This window comes from Varanus komodoensis, unplaced genomic scaffold (assembly GCF_004798865.1).
Source record: "Varanus komodoensis strain SLA01 unplaced genomic scaffold, ASM479886v1 scaffold22, whole genome shotgun sequence".
NCBI lineage: Eukaryota > Metazoa > Chordata > Lepidosauria > Squamata > Varanidae > Varanus > Varanus komodoensis.
This window is the reverse complement of record NW_025335606.1, coordinates 9,268,776-9,293,380: the sequence shown is the minus strand read 5'-3', so window position 1 is coordinate 9,293,380 and position 24,605 is coordinate 9,268,776. Positions and strand designations below refer to the sequence as shown.

The window sequence follows — 24,605 nt, the reverse complement described above, 5'->3', positions numbered from 1 at the left end:
AGTCCTCTCTGCACTCGCTGCCCGTTGAAGTTGAGGGCCAGTGCAAAGTGCCAGTATTAGCACTGAAAGCCCTGAGCAGCTTGGGGCCAGGCTATTTGAAGGGACACCTCCTGCCATCTGTACTCACCAGGATGCTAAGGATCCTGGAGGTCCTTCTTTGAGAGCCAAAGGAATTGAGGCAGGTGGCGACCAGGCGAAGGGGCTTTTCAGTTGCGACATCCCGGCTACGGAATGAGCTCCTCAAACAGGTGTGCCTGGTGCCTATTCTGTATTCTTTTTGGTGCCAGATAAACCCCCTTTTATTTCCCCAGCATTTTAACAGTTACCTTTTCAACTTTAGTTTTAATACTGCATTTTATTCTGTACCACTGCTATACCTCTGTGTGGATTCTGTTGCAAATGCCGTGGTTTTATTGTCTTGTGCTATTTTTTCTCATTTGTTTGCTTTAACTTTTGTTAACCACCTACAAAGCCTTGGCTATTGGGCAGTATAAAACTGAAATAAGTAAATAAATGAATACCGACAAATGAGAAATCATTCAATGTCAGTTGGCTGGTATTTCTTTCCCTTCTTACAGCCCAAAGGAGCATGGAGTGCCCCAGTTTGTCATTTCCTCAGTCAGTGTGGCACTGGCTTCCCCAAGATGGAGGGCTCTCAAAGAAGAAGGGGAAGGGGAAGGGGAAGGAAAGAGAGAGAGAGAGAGAGATCTTCAGCTGTGATAAAAGTCTTTAGTATCATGGTGATACAGCTTCATGAACCTTCTATAACTTTAAGGTGCAATATACAGATGCATTTAACATCTTTTAACAATTCTCTGTTCTGTGCACCTTCCCTTTATTGCAAAATGCTGACATGTGAACCTTTGGCCTGATGCAAATGAAATGGTGGTGGCTCACTGGGATGGCTCCTTGCTCCAAGTTTAATTTTGGAATCACAGATTAATGCATTCATTTTTTCTGAGTTTGGAGAGACACAAAGCCATTCATATCAACTGATACATCAAAAACAAAGCAGACTCGGATGCTCTTGCTTTGATAGGTATGCACTTGCAAGCCTGCATACCTGTCATGAACTGGTATGAATGAACTGATGAATCTGTCAAGTTTGATTCTGCTCATTTCCCCACTTCCAATATTAGACTCACTCTGTCCACTCCTTTTTTCAGTTTGCATTGACATTCAAGAAAAAGGAAAAGTTGATTTGGGACCATGCCTATTGACCACTCACAAGGACCTTTCCATTTTCGCTCTGTCTACACTCCCATCCTTGATATTCCCCTACCCGTGGCCCCTTTTGCCACTATTTCTCCCCCTTCCTTATCCCCAGCCTTTGCCTTTCTCTCTCCTTCTAGACTTTAGCATCACTCTTTTTGTTTCTTCTACCATGCTGCTTCTCTTCTCTCCCTGTCTCCTTTTTCCCCTCTACCTTCTAGAGGAAGGGGAACAGGGAGGCAACAGGGATCAAGAAAGAGCACTTGAGACCAGCCACCTACCACCCCACAGTGGCCATTTTCTGACTACCCATATTCTCCATGGGATCCATATTGCTGGGGTGTCACAACAATTTCTGAAATTCCCACATGTTCCACAGCTTGGAAGTCCCTGATCCCACATCATGTTCTCAGGAGTGAACCGGTAAACCTGTGCATCAAATTCCTTCAGATGACTCAAGGAAAGGACCAGTGGAGAAGACAATTCCCTGCTCTATCCATGAAGGGAAGATCAGGTTAGAAAAATCTCACCACCACTGAACTGTGGCAGTGAAATAAAAAGTCACATAAAGAGAAGTCCACACTCCACAATGCCCCATATTCCACAAATACTACCGACAGAGGTAGCATTTGCTTCATAGCAATTCAAGGGCCAAAGTTTAATCCAAATAAACATTTGGCTGATTTGATTATGAAGCAAGTTTGGGATAATGTGCGCATTCAGTCTAAGGTTACAGAATGTTAAACTAAAGGGTGCCATAAAATATGCATAAGCCATAATTCATAGTTAGCACCACCACTGTTATTATTATGGGTGCTTATGCCGATGCAGAAGGGCATAACAAACAGGTTATGCATGCTAAAATATGCGCAATCAAATCTCCCACTGTGGGACATAAAGGGATTATGGCAGGAAAGCAGGGAATCGCTCCACCTTGCCCCCACCAATGATGGTTCCACACAGGACTGTGTGAGTACGGACACATCTAAGAGGCTGCCCATTTACTTAGGCAGAGTGGGGGAAATAAGCAAATGGATTTTCCTCTCTGGTATGTGTAGCAGACACTTGAAGCCAGAGTTGCTTCCAGATTTTGCTCATTTGGATGTTCCCCAGGAATTGTAGCATTCTGGTTAGATGTGGAACAATAGAAGCATGAAGAACCCTCCACTGTTCTGCTCTGCTCTGTTTCAATTTTGCGTGGAATGAAGAGCATGCTCAGCTAGAACAAACTCACAGAACAGTAAAAGGCAGGATGGACAAAATGCACACATTCTAACTTACATTGCTATAGGCAATCTTTCTTTCTTCTCCGCTGAGATGGAACATCTGTAAATACCCCCGGGCTTGTTCGCTTGTTCTCTCTCTCACTCTGTGGGTGTCTGTGTGTGCATGCATGGTGCATGCAGAAAAGTTTTTTCTGCAGATAGCAAACCAGGAAACATCCAGTGAAGAAGGCCTCAACCAGGGGAGGGTGATAAATTCAATGTTAGTGGGTCTGTGGAGGCACTCCGGATTTTATTACAAAGGTATTGCCTCCAGAATAGGTCCAGCACCATGGATAGTTCCTTGAATGTTTGTGGCGACATCCAAAAGGGAAATATAGGCTAGGCATGCAAAGAATCCATCTATCTTGCACTCTCTGAACTTCTTTTGCATGTGTGGCCCTGGCCAGGAAGCAAGCCAAGCCAAAACCAAGTCTGCAAATGCTTGGGAACACTAGCCGATCCCGTACTTGGGCAAAGCATGCAATTTTTTGTATGAAGTATACAAAGTCATGTGTGCAGCAGCAGAACTCCACTTGCACAGTGGGTATATGGGTAGATAGAGGCGTAATTGAAAGCCAGACTCATGAACTCTGCAGTCTGTGAGTGTAATCAAGATCAAGAGCAGCCCCATGACCACAGGCTTCTGGATCATGAGACAGTGGCAGAAGAAAAGGCTCTCATGCACAGGGCATGCTGGGCAAGCTGGAATTCAGGAGAAGTGAAGCAGAATTCAGTAGCCTAGCCTGTGTGAATGAGAGAATGCTGAATGCTGGAATCTTTGCAGAGAAAAGAGGATGGCTACCATGGCCCAGGCAAGCACAATAAGACACCAGAAATGACCTGATTGAGAGCAGCCAGCAAACACAGGCAAAGAGTGCAGATCTGCTCAAGGAGCAGAAGCCACTAGATAAGGTCATCAAGAGCATAGGCAGCCATGTGGCAATTAGCAGAAGTCTAGGAAACAAAGGGAGCCTTCCCCTTTCCACAGAAGCAAGTATAGAAAGAAAGAGTGTAAGAACCAGGAATTAAGAACATGAAAGTGAACACAAGTCTGGCAACCCAACCTGGAATACAGACCTCTTGCACCCTTCCTGCCCATGCCAGGGCCTGCAGTTGAGAGTCTACTGTGCAGGATAATCAACAGACAGGTAGTTCTGTTGGGGTGGTGTAACCTGGTGTCCTGAAATAGCAGGGGCTTGGACCCAATCATCTCCTGGCCCATTTCAACGCTGATTCTCTGATTCTAGGATTCTATGAGTCTGTGATTCTCTCTCTCTTGCTTGCTCTTGCTCTGTTAATGAGCCAAGGAAAACGGATGCATTTCCACTCCCAAACCAGTGTTCTAACAGTAATGCGAGTCCACCTTCATTGGAAGCAGGAGTCTCCATTGAACCACTGCCCCAACTTGTTTGAAATGGACAAGAGCATGCACTGTGGGTGATGCTAAGCTGGTGAGGATGCCTAGCACTGACTCAACCCACAGGCATATGATAAAGATGAGAACACCCACTCTTTGCCTGCGGAATATGACAGGGCATACATGTAAATAGATGGAAATATTACTGTGCCCCCTGGAGACTGAATGGTCAGAAAGGGAATGACCTCCATTCCTGCAAAACGCCCCTTGTTAACACTTGGCAGCCTAAATAAAATGTCAAGTGACATGAAATGGAAGGATGAGAAGGGTGAGGCAAGGTCACTGCTGTGACAATGAAAATCAAAGGCCTTATTGATCAATCATCTATACGAAGCCAGGATGGGAACAGGAAGGCAGAAACTATTTATAGCTGGAAAATATCAGCACAAAAGATTGTGAGTAGACTAAGAGGGCAATAACAGAAAGCAATAGCACACATCTACAGCAAATATTTTCTTGAGGTAGAAATTTGGGGAGTTTATTTTTCAAACACAGAAGATTGTGATGAAATTGCAGCCGAAGGGTTAACAGTAAAGGTACCACAGACATCCATTGCCTTATGTGCTCAAAATGCAGCTGAAGGAAAAATCATTTGCCACCAGCACCCTGGGGTCAAATTACAAGCCACATAATCTCCAGAGGAAGCTACATGTGAAGTATCTTGGGCCTTTAGGTCCACATAAGAATGGATGAATCTGTTAGCTTTGGTTTCTCACTTTTCCAATCTTCTGAATCAACAATTTTCTACTATCATGTTCAGTTCAACACAAACTTTGCTTGATTCCAAATACACGACATTTTTTATGCAACGCTGTCAAAGATAACCTTTTTGCATTGAGCGAGTTTCCTATTGCAATGCGTTTGAAACATGATTTTCACTAATATATACATTCCTGTATGCTTCTTATAATTAAAAGGACCCTTGGCCCTTCCCCAAGGTGAGGTAGACTATGTCTTCATAAATGCGTGAAAAGGACTTGAATACACACACACACGCACACGTGTGTGTGTATGTGTGAGAAACGGAAACATGTAGATTAGACCTTTCTCATTTTTTTCTGCGTGGTCTGGATGTATTTGCAAAACTCCACACATTTCTTCAGACACAGCACCAAAAGAACAAAGTGCAGCACGAAGAGAAAGTGCCTTTTGCCCACACATTCACCAACCTCTTGCGCTAAGACATCGCAGCTTGCTGACCCAACCACCATGTTTGGCTCAGATCATGCCTGTGTGATCTGGAAAGCCAGCGACTCGGGAAGTGCAGGATCTGCTGGTGGAGTCCCATGGGCAACAGGCTGGCTGCCGTGTGAACAGGATGGTGGACTAAAAGGACCAGCCATGGTGTAGTGGTTAAGAGCACAGGACTGGGACTCAGAGGATCTGGGTTCGAGTCCCCACTCAGCCATGGAGTCAACTGGGTGGCTTTGGGCCAGTCACAGACTCTCAGCCCAGCCTACCTCACAGGGTTGTTGTTGTGGGGAGAAGATGGAGGAGGAGATGTAAGCTGCCTTGAGCCCTTTGTAGGAAAAATTCAGGATATAAATTAATCAATCAATAAATAAATCATAAATGCTGGCTCTTATAATGTCCAGAAGCCCTTATCCAGTTTGATCATCTTGGTTTTCCACCGCCAGAGTCAAGTTTGGCCCTGCGTTTCCTCCTGTGCAATGGATGGAAACCCAGCAGTCCTTCCACAGACAAAATTTAATATTTTGTGAGCTAACACTGTACACAGTTTTAAACCCTCTCATGCTCTTCTGAACCGACCCTAGGGATGATTTTGAGCCCCAGATGCTGTAGAACCTCAACTTCCATCAACCCCAGAAGGGTCGGGAATGATGAGAAGTATGGTCCACAATGTGGAGTTTCCCTAGCTTCCCACCCCTCTTCCTTACCCTGCAATTAGATCCGGCTTGATCTACTGGGATTTTCTCCTATACAAGCCGTATTGAAATGATTTTTTTTTAAATTTTTTGAAAGAGGCAGGAAAAATTTGCCTGTGGTTCTTAACAACTGACTTTTGCAAGTAACTCAAGTGCAGCCTGTGATGTCTTATCCGTGAGATAAAGCCCGTGCAGCTTGGGAGCTGTCTAGCATAATATTTTTGTAAGAAAGGGTTTTCTTTCTTTCATCGTGGCACTCATAAGTTTGCTACTGAAAATAATGCCTGGAGCTACTAATGATTAATAATTTTCTCACATGTCCAGGGCTGAGCATGCATCCTCCAGCTAAGGTTCCAGCCAGCAAGGAAAATGTTATGAAATATTGTTGACAATTAACCTACTGGTTATACATTGCAAGGAGAAAGGGTCGATTGTGCCAGATTGGACTCGGCTGGGTTTCTTATCACTCCAAACCTGATGGGACAAAATAATGCATCCTGACAAAATACTGAAGAGAAAGACATTAGCAATGAAGGAGGAAGGAAGGAAGGAAGGAAGGAAGGAAGGAAGGAAGGAAGGAAGGAAGGAAGATTTTGTCTAAGTTCTCTTTTTAATGCATTTTTATTTTGCTAGCTGTTTGCTGGAAAACACGTTACCGCTAGACTCTGTCTTCCTTGTCTAATATTATATCAGGTATGGAGCAGTAGTTGAAAAGGTGGTTGAAAAACTCTTATGTTTAGATAAGCATTTATGTTTTGAATTATGTTTAGACAGAAGTACAGCTGAAATCGGACTGTTCTCCCACCCCACCCACATGTTCTCAGAATTTTACAGAGAAGGACTCTGAGAATAAGGAAGAAACAGCATAGGAACATGTAGGGTTATTTTATACATTAAAAGAACTGCTGATAAAAATGAGCATATTGGTGAAAGAAGTTCATAAAATACATATGAAAATACATTCAAAACTGTGCACACAAAATATCTGTGGTTTTTTGTGAATATTTTAAAATCTCAAAGTTCAGGATGAACTGAACTTAAGACCTGGAGAATGAGAAACTGAGAAAATCTTACAGATTTTGTAGATATGGGGCCCAGCTCTCTCAAGTTACATTTCTTTATTTATTTCTATACTGCCCATAGCCAGAGCTCTCTGGGTAGTTCACAACAAGATATAAAAATAATACAATGCAGTACATAAAATGACGTTAAAGGGGGTTTAAAAAATAAAATGGCATTAAAAGACAATAAAAAGACTTGGCCAGGAAGAAAGGGAAACGACCCCTGGATCAACCCAACACGCCCTGGGATGAACAGGAAGATCTTGCATTGCAATCTTCCTGGTGGATCCTTCTGATTCAGAGGAGGAGACAGAGGACTTTGTGGTTTCATGGTTACAAAGTGAAGTTACCCAGACCAACCATGAGAACGGCCCCACCTTAGAAAAGCGGGAGACATGGAGGAGCAGATGGAGGAGGAGACGATGGGGAACTCCCACCAGACCGACTAAGAAGTGTCCTGCACTCTCGCTGTCTCACTCTCAAGTAGCAGGAGCTGCCCTGAGGGTGGAATCAGAATATTTCTGAAAGCAGGAGAAGGAGGGGATGTTTTGGTGAGGAGTCCGCTCTTCAAATGGGCCAACGCTACTCCCACATCTCAAAGTGCGACTGATCGATGCTGTTCTGCAACCTGCAGAGCTAAATAAAGGACCACACTTCTACGGTTTCATCTAAATCTGCTGGAGAGAGAAAACTGGGAGAAAGACCACAGATTTGACCATCCTGTTTTACAGAGGTCATCCCTCCTTTTGAATGGAATGCATGAATGTGGGGAACAGAGCAGCAGGTGTGCAGAGCCTGTAGGTGCAAACAGGTAAGGGGCAGCTTGCATGAACTGCTCCCACATATTCAGCAGGTATGCCGACACATCAGTCAACAGCCCTAATCAAGACCTAGCCTGCGTGACTCTTATTCCCTGCTGCCGAAGCACCACAAAGACCCCTGAAGCCCCTTGCCAAGGAACTCCTCAACCTAAGTGGTGGGAAACTGCACTACCAAAAGATGAATGGAAGGCATACAGTCTAGCAGAGCTGCTGGAAGGAGCTGGTAGCAGCCAGTGTGGTTGTGAGTCAGTGGGAAACAATGCAGAAGAGCCAAGTTCTAAATAGAGGCAGCCCAGTTTTGGGTTGCTCTTTTCCCCCCTACATCTACATTTCTCCTAAATCCTCTATATCTATATTTGTTTCTTTCCAACATATGTCATAATTAGGGGCAGCTAAAAAAAGAAATGGCTTTACTTGGTTTTGATAAGAATTTGCAAAAATTCAGAAAGGTCACTTCTTGAGATAAAAATAAACTGATTGCAAAGCAAAGCAAAGCAAAGCAAAGCAAAGCAAAGCAAAGCAAAGCAAAAGATGACGTACCAAGCACCAGAAAATGAAATTTGGGGAAAACCCAAAATAAAAGATACAGCTACCCAGGCCACGGGATTTGAGTGCTCCACTCTTAAAATGTCCAGGGTTGGATCCCTGTGCATCCAATCATGTTATTGATGAATGGGAGTTTCCACTTCTTTTTTTCTGAGTGGCTTTTCCTCATTAGCAACTCAGTGAGAGCCACGGCCTTTCCACATGCTGGGAATATCTGCATTGATTGCTCTTGGTGGCCACAAATGTTTGAGAATTTCACTTCATTTCTTTTTTAATATGAATGTACCAAAATTTTGCAAAGTTCACATTTGGGAGAAAAAGAACTCAAGATTTTTTTAAGTGAAAGTGAGGGGAAAAATGCAGATTTTTCTCCCAGTGCCAGAAGCAATTCAGCTAAATCCCACTTGCTTTGCATTCATTTGCCAGGGCATAAGAGGCTAGGAGTGAGAATACTTCTGAAAGATCCTTTGAGAAATGTCTCATTCCTTTACAAATGAAAGGGATGGAGAAATGTCCTGTTGCTCTCTCTCTTTCTCACTCCATTCTTAAATGAACTTTATAAACAAAGAAAGCGTTTTGGAATTTCCCCAGTGGTACCAAACCTCCAACAGGACTATAACATCAATATTAGAAAGGTAGAAATGTGTGAATCTCCTTATGTTCATTTTGGAAAGGATCCATTTGAAATGGATTCACTTCAAGGACATAAGCTGGACATGCGTAATTATTCTAGTTTTAATCAGCTTGTTCCTCAACTGGCTAAGCCTCTAGAACCAATTATGCTCCCTTTGTATCCTGGCATTGAATTCTGCTAATGATGAATGCAGTGCCCTGGCCAGCATTGTTGTTGGAACCAACCAGTTCCAGAAAACCCACAGAACTGGGGTCACAAGAGAACTGCAACCGGCTTGCGACAACCTTCCCATCCTCTCCAGATTTATTTATTTATTTTTTAAAGCTTTTATATCCCACTCTTCACAATGTCTCATTTCCAGCAGAGAGGTACAATTGCTGCACTAGAGACCAAGGTGGTCAATGTTGCATTAGGGACCAGTTCCTGGCATGGAAATGAAGGCACATACAGTTCCACTGCACTAGTTTTACATAAAAGGACTCTGTATTCTTTTTAAAAATGCAAAGGAAACTCCGAGACCTGCACATATTGAGCAAATTTCTCAATTTCTCACCATTTCTCTGATGCTGTCTAATTCATTATGATTTTCGTCATAGTCAGAAAAGCTTTTTCTCACCTTGCTTCTGTGACAGCAATGTCAGCAAAGCTCCATTTTCTCTACTTTGCCTAGACACATGGATGTCGCGTGAAGGGGAGTCAACCTATACCTCCAGTCTATCGAAATATGATTAAACCTCATTACCAATTACTGGGGGGTTGGAGTTTGAAATTTCTGCCCAGAAACTTTCAAGAATAAGAGCGAGAACAAAGAAAAGAAGAAAGAGGATGCAGGGAGAAAGAAGAGGAAATTCCCATGGATCCAATCCAGTACACTGCACTATACCTTGTACATTTTTCAGTATTTCTTTGAAAATACACTGGAAACAGCCTCACTTGTAGAACTCTCAAGTGAGGTTGGTCATGACAATGATGGCAGGAAGTTGTATCCATTGTGCATTCTGTGCTTTATAGGAGCTGTCCATGGTGGGGAACCAATTTTGGGGATGGGGTTCAACACCATGGATAACTCAACAAACCTGAATGTAATTGCTGCCATGGATAAGGAGCCCCACTGGCAGAAAGGAGCACAGGTCTTCCTTGAGAATTAGGCTGTCACTCTTATTTAAGTCCAATCACTGTGGGAAAAAGTTTGTTCGTTTAACCCCAAATGGCTTTTCCCCCATGTACCTGATGCTGCCTCTCTGTAGGACAGACACCACCCTCGGCATTTCCTCCTGACCTATAATTGCACATAATGATTACAAAGGGATTGGTTTGCCATCACTTGCAAGTCTAAAGCGAGGGTTCATTAGGCTCCCATAAACACCCACCAACAGCAAAAGCTGCCTTAATAGGTCATTGTCTGTATCTTAGCACCAAGCAGATTGTCACAGTTGCTGGGGTAACTCCCAGTCTGTGGCCAGGCTCAGACACAACAGCTGTGGAATGCAACACTCGCACCATGTGGGAAGTGGATGGTGCCCATTTATTTACACCGTTTTACACAGAGAGGGGTAGCTGTCCTCACTGTGGTCAAAGCTGATAGTTAATTTGTATTGATATCTGTTCCCCTGCCATCTGTCCTCACAGCCATTCCCAAGACCTCGGAGTCGCATTATTCAAAGATCTGATTAAATAGCCAGGGAAAAGCAATCCATCATGCATAAGGCAGGGGAAGGGGCCCTTTACAATGGCATCCCCATTGCTCTTTAGGATTGTGTCTTCATTTGTGTTTCTTCTCAAACTAGACCAGTGCCAAACATGATAATTAAAAACAAACACAAAGCAAGCCTGAAGACCTGAAGAACAAACCTTTACTGTCAGGTTTCAAACATCTATCATGAATTATGTAGAGTCTCTTAGGATGCTCCTGGTTATGAATCAGATGTCATTACAGCAAAACACAGCCTTTACCACTCTTTCTTGGGCTGGCATCTGTTTAACAGAAAAGGAGCCAAAGCCTACCAGGCTTCCACTAAAAAGGAGAGGAGGAGGAGGAGGAGGAGGAGGCAGCCACAACAGTTAAAATGTTAGGTTTACCAGTAATGAAGAATGATAGAGACACTCAGGTTCTTAATGGGATGGCTTTCATTAAGATCACCAGTGGTAGAGCATATAAACCCAAAACTAGGCTACTAAGCAATAAACAAAACAAGAAAGAAGGGAAAGGAATTGTTATGAAGAAATTTATAAGCTACAGTCTTATAGTCTATACGAGAAATTTGTTCCAGTTAATTCTTGATTGGGATTTACCCAGTGTGTAGCCATTCGGCTTTTGTCCAGAACCTGGCACTTGTCCCTTCTGAATTTCATCCTGTTGTTTTCACCCTTGCGCACCAACCTGTCAAGATCACCTCGGATCTTGTTTCTGCCCTTCAGAGCCTTACCTAGCCAACCGGTTTTGTGTCATCTGCAAATCTGATAACTTCATTTTTAATTATTCATTCATTAAAATAACAGTGGATTCAATATTCCCTCATGCATGTTTCATTGCATCTCTCCAGCAACATTTCCTCCCAGAATGTTTGGTTCCATAAAGCTACCCCAACCTGTACCATCTGCAAATCTGACGAGTGTTTTTTAAGCATTCCCTCATCCAAATCATTAATAAAAATGTGGGAGCGTACAGGGCCAGAAATGGACACTGAAGGTGCCCACTGGTTACCTCGCACCAGCCCGAGAAATTTCCATTGACAGGCACTCTTTGTGGCCAACTGTGGATCCGTATGATTGTTGTTCCGTCTAACCCACTTTTAACTAGTTTTCTAATCCGGGTATGTTGAAAGTATCATTAGCAGGTACAGAGAGGGTCTCTAGGTACAGAGACTTGACAAATAATAAATGCAGATCTTTGTAGTACTGATGAATTTAACCCAAGGATGTCAGTTATATTTGCAATGGATTGAAATAAGTTTGAATTTCTAAGACCCTTACTCTTAGACTCCTCGGTGAACATGCTTTTCTTGAATTCCCTGAGTTCTGTGGAGCTATGAATCTTTTTCATTATTTCGTGCAATTTTATGCAGATTAGTCATCAAAAATTCTTTTTAAAAACCTACCAACCAAATATGCCTTTCCTCCATAGGCTAAAGTGGAAATTATATGTGTTACATAGATTTACACCTTTGGGGAAATTTGTACAAATCTAGTTCCATCAGTGAGTGGATGACAGAACAAAAACTCCCTGCCAGTCTGAGAAATACAGATGGAATTCATTTGCAATGTCCCTACAGCTCTAGTGCCACATCCAGGAATGAGATAATCAGTGAGGTTCAAACTCATAAAGGATCTCCAAGTTCCGCTCCATCATTTGGTAGACCATATTCCTATCCCCAGTGGTGATCTTCCATTGCTCTTTCAACACAGAAAGTATCCCATTAGAAACACAGAAACAGCAAGTCAGAAGGGATCTCCCAGTCCATCTAGTCTGACCCCTAGTTTCAGCTCGCTCTGCTCATGTAATACCCAATATATGGTTGATCTTTCCTTGAATGTCCTCACTGTTGGGACCCCCACCACCTCCCATGGAAGCCCATTCCATAACCTCCAGGTCCTAATGATCAGGAAGTACTTCCTGACACCCCACCTGAAACCTGGGGTTCCTTGAGCTTTGCCCCATTGGATCACATCCTGTTCACCACCACAGGGGAGAGCAGGTCATGACCCTCAATTGTGTGACACCCCTTCACATACTTCTGTGTCACTATAAGATTCCCTTGGAGTCTCCTCTTCTCCAGGCTGAAGAGACCCAGCTCCCTCAATCTCATCTCAGATGGCATCCCCCCCAGTCTGGCTACCATCCTTGTGACCCTGCACTGAACTGATTCAAGACTAGCCATGTCTCTCTTATGATATAGAGCCCAGAATTGGACACAGTACTCCAGTTGTGGGTACACCAGAGTCTTAGATGCAAAGATTGACAAAAAAAATGTGTACACCAAGGGATTTCTGAGAAGTTCCGTTCACAAATCAATTGAAGATGCCCCATTTGCAACCCAAAGGAAATGCAAATGCGAGCATATGTTCTCTTGGAGCAGTGTTCGATTTGCAAGGCATGTGCTTGAAAAATATGCAACTTTTGAAAAATGCACACATTTCCCCATTGGGAAGAACTAAAGGAACAGGATGCAAATGAGAAGAGAAGCAAGCCAAACTGAGCCAAAGAACAGGGCATTGTATGGGCATCACTGTTGTGCCATGATCTGAGTATGAATTTGGCCCTGATTTGCTTTTGCTTGAATGTAACAAAAGATTGAAAGTTTAAGTGACTCAGATTGTTTTTAGTGTCAAAGTTGAAAAGGGGCTGAAGAGAGAAAAGAAAGGTGGATTTTTAAAAAAATGTCAGTGCCATTTATTTGCTTCAGAATTAATTTGTATTTATAAAGTTGTATTTATTCTTGAAACCACTATCTTGCATTTGAAACAGCCAACAAGACTGGCATCTAAAGTAACAATAAAACAGAAACAGAGAAACAAACAAAGCAAACAATTTAAAAATGGTTGCAGACCTAAACACACTTCTAAATAATTGTGCATAGAATTATCCCGTATACATAACTTCCTTTTTCCTACCACCTCCTTATGGAGTCATATTGGTAAACAGATCAACATCCAAGATTGCAACAACATTATTACCATTCCATACGAGCCCATCCTTTACACTCTATCTTCTTTGTAATTCATTTAAAACAAACACACCAATGAAATATACCAACAAGAAATAGGTTTGTAATGCAACAATCGGCACAGTTGTCCAAATCGAATAAAGGGCAGAACGTGGATGTGATTCCCTGTACCGGGGATGTGCCTGCTAGGTTGGGATGGAGCAACATTCCCCAGCATCTTTGATGAACCCACTTGGGAGTGTTTCCAAGCACATGGCACAGAGAATTCCTCTCTGGATGGAAACGGAAGACACATAATGACGAGTGAGTACTTACCAGGACCACTTTCGGCCAAAGAGTGCCATGCACAGATGCAAGCCGAAGGTCAGGGGCTCCCAAATGCTGGCTGTTCAAGGCTCTCCTAATAGTATTAATCAAACCAAGAAATTCTGGAATGTTGTCTCTTACCAGGATCAGGGATGATTAGCTGTGCACTGGTCTGTGCATTTCCAGCATCATTTTCAGCCACACACTGGTAAAAGCCTTCATCCGACTTCACCAAGCCCAGAATTCTCAGGTTGCTGCCCCCCTGGAGACACGGATGGAAGCAGAGAGGCTTATTTCGAGCTGTGTCTTCCCAGTTCTATCAGCTAGACAAGGCACACCAAGTTCATATTATAAAAAAGAGGATTTGGACGCAACATCAGGACAAATTTCTTTATAGGAGTGAGCTCTTTGCTGGTGGAACGAAGTGCCTTAGACATTTCCTTTGAAAAGCTTTTTATGCAAAGGGTGAGTGGATAACTTTCAGTAAGAATGGAGAGCAAATACATTCAGTTAGTATTTTAATGTGAATTTAACCTATTTTCCACACCTGTGAATTAATAAGCTAAAGGGTGCTCAGTTATCCTCCAAAATCCATAGCATTCTCAAATTTTGTAATGGAGTTCTTCAGTAAGAATGAAAAAATGCATATAAATGCATATATCAGAGACAACCATGTTCAAATATGTATTATTCCAGGAAAGCAGCTTGCCAAAATGTGTCTATTAGAGAAAGATGCATAGGAAAATTAGGAGAACTTTGCACAAAACAGTTTATCTATTTCCATGTAAAGTTTAACAACCACATCTCAGCATTTGAGACAAATTGAACTTGATACTGGAGAAATTCTCTAAGTTCAGGACAGTGTAAACATAACATTGGAGGAATGATGGACTTAAAGAAATGGACAGATCTGTCTATCCCTGCCTACAGGGGATGCTGCGGTAGATGGTTCTTGTATTGGCACAAAGTTAGCATAGACGATGGCTTTCCAGTTACACATTGGAGTCTCTGGTCCACATTTCATCTGTGCATTCCATGGACAGTTCTCTTTTACACTGTATAAAGGACATGGTCTTATAGGGATGCCCATAACTATCAAAGCACAGAGGATTATGGGCAACATTGGGAGGAATGCAGAGACAAAGGCAAGGAGTAACTGCCAACCACATAAATGGGAATTCAGAGAGTCCTTTGGCCACCTTGATCACGTCCAGTGGCCATAGGATGCCAGTGCCCTGCATGGGGAGTTACGGTGATGGGCAGGCATTGAAAACCCTGAATGTTAGTTTCACCTTTAGAGAAGTTTGCTTAAACTTGTATAAGGCAGATTAAGGTATGCTAGGTTCCATTCACAGCCTGTTTTTCTCCCCACAAGGACTGTAATAAAATGCACATTTATTTAAAGAACGTGTAGTCTCAGTCCTTTTGCTCTGCTACCAGGTGATGGGTTAATTAATTAATTGATGATGATGAGGATGAGGATGAAAAAGAAGATACATAAAGCAAGGTGGCTCTTTTAATAAGGCAACATTTAAAATTTCTCAACTGAATAGGCAGCACAGTTGTATTGGTGGTGCGTTATACGTTTTGTTTGGGGTGCTTTGGCTTGTTTACTTTATATTGTTTAAATATGTCCAAGTAAGAAAAAAATGAAGGTCAACTCTTCAGAGTCACAAAGGAAAAAAGCCAATTAATACTGGCTGTATTTGGACAAGATTTCATCCGGTGTTGTCAGCAGGCAGAATTAAATGGCTCTGTGCAACTTTGGCTTCTAAAGGACAACCCTTGGCACTTTTTCATGTTCTGCTTAGAGTGATTGCCTTATTAAGGTCTTTCTTCTCTGGAAGATTTTGAAAGGATAATATGTCCTTTCCCAATTACTTAATGAAATTTCCCATTTCTTGGCAAGCAGAATTATGACTGTCTGATTGTCTTTATTATAAACAGCAGTGGTGGGTGAAGTCGTGTGAACTTAGATGCTCATACCACTGAGTAAATCTTCCTCTTTGAAAAGAAGGGGAAAGAGCCCCAGTCTTTTATTAACTAGAACATGTTTAATTTAGATAATCATTGTCAATTTCACTTAATAGGAGAAACATTAATTAGGGAAGGGGAATTACATAAGCAAGTTGATCTATATGCATGAGATTTGCTCAACCTATCAAAGAAAGCCATTAAAGGGGTAGGTTTCCAGTGACCGCAGCATTTCTTATGCATCAGTTAACTACTTCTTAAATGAAGCCATTTTCACATAAAATAGGCACCACCTGGCCTTGTGACTATAATGTTAGATACAGACGTTGATTTCCATGTCCCATTGCTCTTTCTCCATGAGTTCCTGTATTGTAGTATTTTGTGTGCGTTGCAAAGGAGGAAAAATATGTTTGTGAGGGACAAAGCATGGATTGTCGTATCTTATGGGACTTGGGCGCCTGTTTTGGTCATGCTTTAGAGCAGAAATCCTTAGCCTATCTTGACCAGGTATTTGTTGTTGTTGTTCAGTTGCAAATTTGTGCCTGACTCTTCATGGCCCCATGGACAACATTCTTCCGGGTTTTCCTGTCCTACACCATCCCTTGGAGTACATCCAAGCCCACACCCACCTCTCCAGTGACCCCATCCAGCCACCTGAAACTCTGCCATCCTATTGCCTTCAATCTCTCCCAGCATCAGGGTCTTCTCCAGTGAGTCTTTCCTTGTCATAGGTGGCCAAAGTATTTGAGTTTCATCTTCAGTACCTCACCTTCTAAGGAACAGTCAGGGTTGATTTCCTTTAGGATTGGCTGATTTGATCTCTGACCAGGAATTTACCATAGTCCAAATATGCATTTGAGGTCCTGCTTCTTCATTCTACCTCCTCATGGTGATCCTGTAGCTGCTGCAAGCTATATTCGGTCAGGCTGCAAATCAGCTGAAGCGTTTTTAACGTAGTTGCAAAACTGCCTTGGAAAGGACCCAGAATGATACCTCCAAGAGTATGCCCTCGAGTCCTGAAGCTATGAAAGAATTTGATGGCAGACACTCAGGTTTGGTGCCAAAGCAGTGAATGTGCAAAGCTTTGCATGACTGCTTGAAAAGATATGATCTGCTTTGGTTCTGGTTTTGGTTGGTTTTGTTTTGGGATCCTCCCCTTCAGCATCAAGCTACAAATCACCGGCAGCAACAAAGACCGAGATGAACAATCAAATGTGCCTTTCGAATTAACATGCATAGCTTTTATTTTATTTTGTAAATGCTGGAAGAAAGGTGATCACTATTGGGCATTCAGAAGGCAGGGAATGGAATCTGAGCACTTTCTACCTTTGCTACGCCTTTAAAGTAGAAAAATCCTCATGCTCTAGCCCACAAAAACAGAACCAAATGGAAACCAGTGTGCATGCTGAAAATAAAATGCATTCATTCCAGCTTCACTTTTAAATGACCTGTTATTACATCTGACTATTTCAGCATTATCGCCAAGCAGCTGTGTAACTCAGGGAGAAGCCTACACCCTGAAGTTACAAGCACCACGATTATGTCAGTGTGGTTGAGCTGTGTCTGTCTTTTGTCCCTGTCTGTCAACAACAAGATCTTATGGTCTGTTCGAACCAGGAAGGCCTGGGCAAGGAGCAGTGGGGCTGACAGTCCATGATCCAGGGGAGGTGACTGGATGCAGGGGAGCGGGGGGGATGGTCCCAGGAAAAGACTGTGAATGTGGGACTTAATCTTTTCACTAGACCCCTGGGCTTCCAGTGATTTTTCACAGGTCATTGCAAAAAGGTGTTCAGGTGTCAAAGCACTGACTGGCTGGAAGCGATGCAGGAAACATGCACCTCACTTTAATTGGCCTCATTTGCCCTTAATAATGTCAATGCATAACCGCATCTGATTGGTTACATAGCACTGTGATATCATCAGTGTAATAGGTGATCCTTGACTGTCTAGAATCAGTCAAGAACAGATCTAGAAAAACTCTAAATCTAGAAAAAAAAATCCCCCTGCAGACACTTGCAATGCACCTTAAACTCCCTTTCCCAGAGTACCAGAAGTTCTTTTAAGGGTCTCCCCACCTCTATTTCCACATATAGGTGTAACTGTAGAGTATTTACTTCAGTGTTAATTTTGAGCTCTAACTTGAGAGTTCTTAAAAATTAAATTAATTTAAATTACATATATTTTTTTAAAAAATTAAAGTCTTTGGTCTGTTTTTTGGAGTAATGATGAAAAAGAGCACTAATAATTACCACTATCTGAAAATAATCGCTAGGAATGACAACTTCTCCATTCTTGATCCATTGCACTGTAGGGACTGGTTTACCGGAGACGGCACATTCGAACTCAATGTCCATACTTTCATAGGCATAGAGGTTTGAAGGATGATTGATAAACCATGGCGGAACTGCAAGAACAAAGGAAGAAAGAACAAAAGCAAACGTCTTAGTGGGAATGCATGTCGTTATAGAAGGTTGTCAGTGGTAAAATAAATTAAGTAATAAAGAAACAAAGATGAGAATAACAAAATAAGTGTGTAACACATACTCCACACACACATACAGCCACGCTGAAGGAGACTGAGCAACTGCTCAGCCACAGCCGTATGGGGACCCTCTCCAAACTGACCAGGCTCTTGTTAGTTGGTAGGCAACGCTCGGACAGCTATGAGTGTGTAATTTCCAGACAATGTCTTCATAACCTGTGATTGGCTTTGCAAAGTAAATCAGTAAGACCAACGTGTTCCTAAGCTCACAAGAAGATACGAGCCTCCCGATATTTTTGGAGGACAAATTCCTATTAAGCTAGCAATTAACTGTTGTCTTGTATTACTATAATGTATTAATGCTTTTGCTGTATAGTATGATATGCTAATTTAATTTAATTTCATCATTACCATAATACTAGTTATAGTATGATAAAAAATTTGCAATTCAAGGGAAATCGCTAATAACATCAAATTTCTAATGAGTTTTCCCATCATCAAAAGAAGGAGGAGTGGGGGTGGGGAATCATTCCTGCTCATCAACTCTCAACAAGGGAACAATGTTCATTATTTTGAATATTCATAGCTACCAGAAAACCAGATTAGATTTTAATTTCCAGAATAGCATCCATGACTTAATTTTTGACTCTGAAAATCCAATTGTATTTCTTAAGCAATCATGCGTAATGTCTGAATTATATCATTTTTTTTTTACAATGGCATGAATAGGAAATGGCAATGTACGGTATTATACTGCATGAATAAACCAGTGTGCAGCTTCCATGATTCCAGAGGCTATTGAACTAGGAATACAGAACCTGAGTCTGTCTTTCTTCCCTGCTGATCAGTAGTTCAAACTCCATTCATAGGCCAATGGCAACATTTGCAATGCCAAGAACAAGATGTATTCATTTGTTCACTCATTTAAAAATAGATTTTAAATTACTCATTTAAAATCCTGCCTTAAAAAAAATCCTAGACAACTCACAATCAAAGATAAAAACTTCCCTGTTTTTTAAGAAATCACAATTGGATCAAAACATCTAGAGTGACCAGATTCATCCAGTGTTGTGTGAGTGGACTTCCATTTATGGATCTGACATGTCTTGTACGCTTTGGCTGCCTGCATTCACCTGTGCATTGTCAAATTCTGAAGCTGTTTGGGGGCATGGGGGGGGGCTATGGGGGTGGATGCATCCTCCACACTGGCAAATACTTTTCTGTCATCAGACAGACAGCAGGTTTTTGATCATTGGTGGTACTAATCAGGGCACCAGTAGAACAGTATACCCCAAAGGGATTTTGCCCTCACTCACACACACCCCTTGACTCCAAGTCAGAATGCATGCAATCCCCTGTCATCCTAAACCCACCTGCATTACTTTCCACATGCTTGCCATGTCCCCACCAAAGGAACCCTCCTCAGAGAAGAACCTACAGTTCCCAGAGATGAATAATCCCCATGCCAGAAGCTCCTGGACCTTCAGGGAGATGACTACAGGCCCATTCTACAAGAGGTAACAGACAGCACCTCCGAAGTAGAGGCTTGCGGGCCCGCTAGTTGCCCCAAGTGGGCCATCATCTCAAACAGCAGCCCAGAGGAGCCCCTGTGAGGACAACTGCCTGCTTCCAAAGGGGGGCTCCTGGGGAGCACCAACTATCTCCCAAGCTGAATATTCACTGCAGAATCTGCAATGGGCTGCTGCTGAGGCTTGGGAGGGGATCTGGAAGCTCTGGCTAGAATGATCCTGGCATTTGGAAAAACCAATGTGCATTTTGTGCACATGAATGAAGTGTGGGCATTTTTAATTTTTACTAATTTTGTGAACTCCTGCACATGTTTGTGTTTGAGGCTGTAAATGGCATGTGTTTGCCTAATTGCATTTTATATCATCACATACCCCCATTTCTAACCATTGGAAGCCTTTTCATAGCTCCCTTTGAACAGGGACAGTATCCTGATGAATTGGCATGAAACTGCAACAAAGCAGAAGCCAAGACTCCTTGGTGACCCCTTATTACAGGCATCCAATAATAAAGCAGAGTTGCACGCAGCTGGCGATCCATCAGTGTAAACTGAGAAAAGTGCTCATCCGACTCGGAAGTGCATATGCAGCTATAAGTCAGGCTAACAGAGCTCAGCTGAGGCAGAGAAAGTACCTGGGTCCAAATCCCAGCATTTGTTGTAGTAGATGTGGATTTAAAAAAAGCACAGGGAGTCATGTAAAGATTAGTTTGTATTTGCAAGGCTTCCTAGAGAAATGACAATCCATTACTCGGGACTTGGCAAATATTAGTCCTCCATTTTTAAAGGAGAGGCTCCGAGATGCAAACTGTGCCTGCAATCCTGAAATCACTTCAACAAAATATATGAAAGCATTTTGTGGCTACTGAATGGTGAGCAAAAAAGAAAAAAGAAAAAAAGACCTCTGCACGTGCACAGAAGTGTGTTTTCTATTGCTGGTTTGGGTCTGTTGGCTAAGCAGTGGCTGGCTTCCATGGACCCCTGCTAAGTCCCATACTCCCTTAGCAACACAGGACCGTTTTCCCCCCAGTTACTGCCTGCATTCTCCTTCCATGCAAAATGTTCTCCAAATCATAATCATTGTCTTACTGAAATACTTGAGATGTGAACTCTCCCTCTGAAGAAAATCAGACACCAGCTTTGGCTGCAGAGCATTTCTCTTCTGTCTGCAGCCACCACCTGGCACAGGAAGAAACTGCATCCACTGTGAGGGTGTTAAGGAGGTTCCGCAGTGTTGGATTCCCTGCTCCAGCCTCAGAATGCACTTCCAGAGCTGGAGCATGGACGCAGAACGAGGGTTGGGAAGAACCCCTTTGCAATGCATCCCTCCAGATTCCGCGGGCTTCCTCCCACGCGGCTCCTGGTTCTGTGCATTCTGCAAACAGGATTGTGAGTTTGGGAACATGTGCTCTTTGTTCCAAGATGCTTTCATTTCGAATTGAGAATGGGGCAAGTCTTGATATTCAAGAAACTGAAATTAAATGCTCACAAATCACTACAAAATACAAGGCAAACCAGTCTAGCAAGAATCAAATTGAATATAATGAGCACTGTGAGAAGCAGAAAAAAATATTGTAACTAACTGCCTTTCTATAAACCAAACATTATAAATGCTAAAGAATGCAGATAATTATTTCCAGTGATGGACAGTATAAAAAAATGGGTGAGAGCAGGGCAGTGCATGGACAATCTGAGAATTTGCCACCTAATGAATAAAAAAAATCCGTTTCTTAATGTTCAGAAGAAAGTTGAAAGAATCATTTCTGAAGAGGGTGTTAATCCATTTCCCCCTAATGCTATTATAAAACTGACATTCAAATATTCCTGGTAGCAATTGATTTCAAAAGCTATTTTTCATTGTCTAAGAATACCATTTGTCTGTATTTGTGGTTCATCTTCAGTATGTTTGGCGTCAGGAGTGCAGGTTCTGAGAAATGGAGTTCCCTTCTGAAAGTGTGCGAGATTACTGTAGGAAATGTCATGAGATTTATATAAGAAGTCCACAAAGGTGTCATAGCAACCAATTCAATTATTACCGTCAGAGGAGCTAGTTATGCAAGGTGCATGGCCAAATGACCTCTTGATTTTTGAGAATGTCTTCCTTAGAAATGACACCTTCCTGCATTGAGAAGACAGTTTATAAGGCAAGAAAAAATCTTCTATTTGCTAATGCGCTCGCTCGCTCTCTCTCTCTCTCTCTCTCTCTCTCTCTCTCTCTCTCTCTCTCTCTCAATCCTTGTTAGGCTGAGCCAACCTTTCCATCAGTCCACATTTTTAAATAGCCTGAAGTATATTTTTGTATAGCCTGATCCTGCTTAATTTTGGAAGCAAAGCAGGGTCACGCCTGGTTGAAATCTGAATGAGTGAATTAAAATGTTGTGAACTGCCCAGAGAGCTTTGGCTATGGGCGGTATAGAAAGGTAATGTAATAACAATAACAATCGCCAATCTCTGTCCATGTTGCACTGATAGGCAACTTTTAGGGCAAATGGGCTGGTGGTCCACAAGTTGTCCACACTTCCTCTAGACTGTATGTTGTTAGCCGGTCGGATTGTTGTCGTTCTAACTGTTTTATACATTTCTGCTATATTTTCCCTCTAATGCTAAAAAGCAGGTTGTGCTTGCATCTCTCCATCCACCTGTCTATCCATGCCACACAAGCTTCACAGCTTAAACTTTGGATGCTTCTAAAGGGAACTGCAAAGGCATGCACATCGGGGTTATTTTGTTGTTAAAATGCATTCATTGCAAGGGATGTACATGCACAGGGTTGAAACCTATAGTGATACACTGCTCTCACATGCACCTAGTGTTGAAGGTGATGCAGTCTGCAGGGAGCAGGGATAGATGCTCCCCACAGCTCTCATACAGCCTGGAAGTCAGAGGCATAGGCTGGGGTGTTCCAAGCTGCCCATTCCCAGCTATATTGCAATCCCTCCCTTTATGTCAATGGAGTGGACAAACCCCATTTTTCAGGCTATTGGGAAACCCACAGGCACTGCATCTGTCTTATGGCCAGCGAAATGATCCAAGTCTTTATGAGCTTGGATGCTTTACTGCAGCTTTCCCCAAGCTTGTGCCTTCCTGACATGTTTGGACTACAACACCCAGAATTCCCAGCAATGGCAATTCTGGATGGGAATTCTGGGGTTGGGGTCCAAATGCTTCTGAAGGCCGCCAGGTTGCAGAAGGTAGCTATGCTGACGATGTTTACTAGCAATGTGCGAATTTGTTTCAGTTTGTTCTGGTTAAGAATTGTACCTTCTAGAGAGAATGCAGACTCAGATGCAGGCTGCACCAGCACCCTGTACGTTTCTGAGTTTGCAGTACGATTTGGGAACAGAAGAAGGTCATTTGAAAGCATGCAAAATAAACTGTGAGGTTTTGTAAAATGTGTACATATATGCTTTAATCAGTGTATGAAGACGGTGCATCTTTCGGAACTTTGCACAATTTATGCCTAGATTTGGGCGGGCGGGGGGGGGGGAATAGGCATGGATTTTCATGCAAAAAGAAAAACAGATTTCATAATCAGCTACAGACCTGAGTCAAATGAGTGTTCAAGACGGAATGCAGAGAACTTTCGCTTGCTGCTCTGTGCATCCATAATGTTTGCTAGTAAAAGGTGTTGCTGCTTGGCTTTCCAGCAGCCTCCCTGGTTGTCTACCTATTGTGTTTTGCTCAGACAGGGGGGCAGATGATGGAACACTGAGAGAATGGCCTTCAGCACCCATTACAGTTGTGTTTACGTCCCTCTTGCTCTCTGTTCAGGTGAACTACAACCTCAACTTTTTCCTGACCTAATGCCTCCATTTCTCTAAATGGCCAAACCCTGAGAACACTGGAGTGTGTGAGGCTTTCTGTGCCTTCAGGATAAGGCCTTCAATCTCAGGTCACCCTTTGGGAACAACCAAAGCTTTTCAGCATGCATTGTTGCTTGACTTGACGTTTTGCATTGGCGGAGAAAGAACCCGAGATTTTGCAGTTAAGCACTAACACTTTAGCACCCAGTTCTTACTAGGCACCAGCACTTCTGGTTTTCATGCCACCTGCCATTATTGATTATTTATTTAGTTAAAACATTTGCATGCTTCCCAATTGTGCTACAGCACCTCTGGGTGGCTTACAACACAAGATGAAAACACAATAAAACATAATAAAAACCACAACATATTATACATTAAAAACAACAATAGAATGCAGTAAAACATGCAAAACTAAGGTCTATGGCCTGGTGCTGAAAAGAAAGTAAGGAAGGGGCCAGGTGGATCTCCTTGGGAAGAGCATTCCGGAGATGGGGAGCAGTTGCAGGAAAGGCCCCCCTTCTGGCGGCCATCTCTCTCACCTCCCTAAGGGATGGCTCACACAGGAGGGGCCCCTGTGTAGATCTCAAAGGCCAGGTAGGCATGTATAGGTGCAGGTGCTCCCTAAGATAGCCGGGCCCCAAGCCGTTTAGGGCTTTATATGTCAGCACAAGCACCTTGAATTGGGCCCGGGCCACAACTGGTAACCAATGGAGCTCTTTCAGTATAGGTGTCACGTGGGCCTATTCTGTACCGACTGTAATTGCCGGACCGTCTTCAAGGGCAGCCCCATGTAAAGCGCATTGCAGTCATAGAGCACATTACAATAATAATGTCTTAATATGTGGCAAGGACTGAACCATTTGCCTGTTCCCTTTATGGCAGACATTATGATAGAGAGACAGTGTGGTATATTGGTTACAGTGTTGGATTTGGACTTGGAAAACACAGGGTCTAACCAAATCCTACTCAACTGGGTGATTTTGAGCCAGTTGTAATTCTCAGTCTA

At 42.7% G+C, this 24,605-nt stretch overlaps 1 protein-coding gene across 1 annotated transcript in view; it reads right to left on the bottom strand.

Moving 5' to 3' along the window:
• Window positions 1-24,605, bottom strand: part of DCC (DCC netrin 1 receptor) — a 647,852-nt gene that overhangs the window by 365,697 nt on the left and 257,550 nt on the right. Inside the window, exons 6-7 of the mRNA XM_044431047.1 lie at window positions 18,036-18,190; window positions 13,954-14,074 (exon numbers count right to left, since the gene is read on the bottom strand). Coding sequence (XP_044286982.1) covers window positions 13,954-14,074; window positions 18,036-18,190 — 276 coding nt within the window. The remainder of the gene's footprint in view (window positions 1-13,953; window positions 14,075-18,035; window positions 18,191-24,605) is intronic.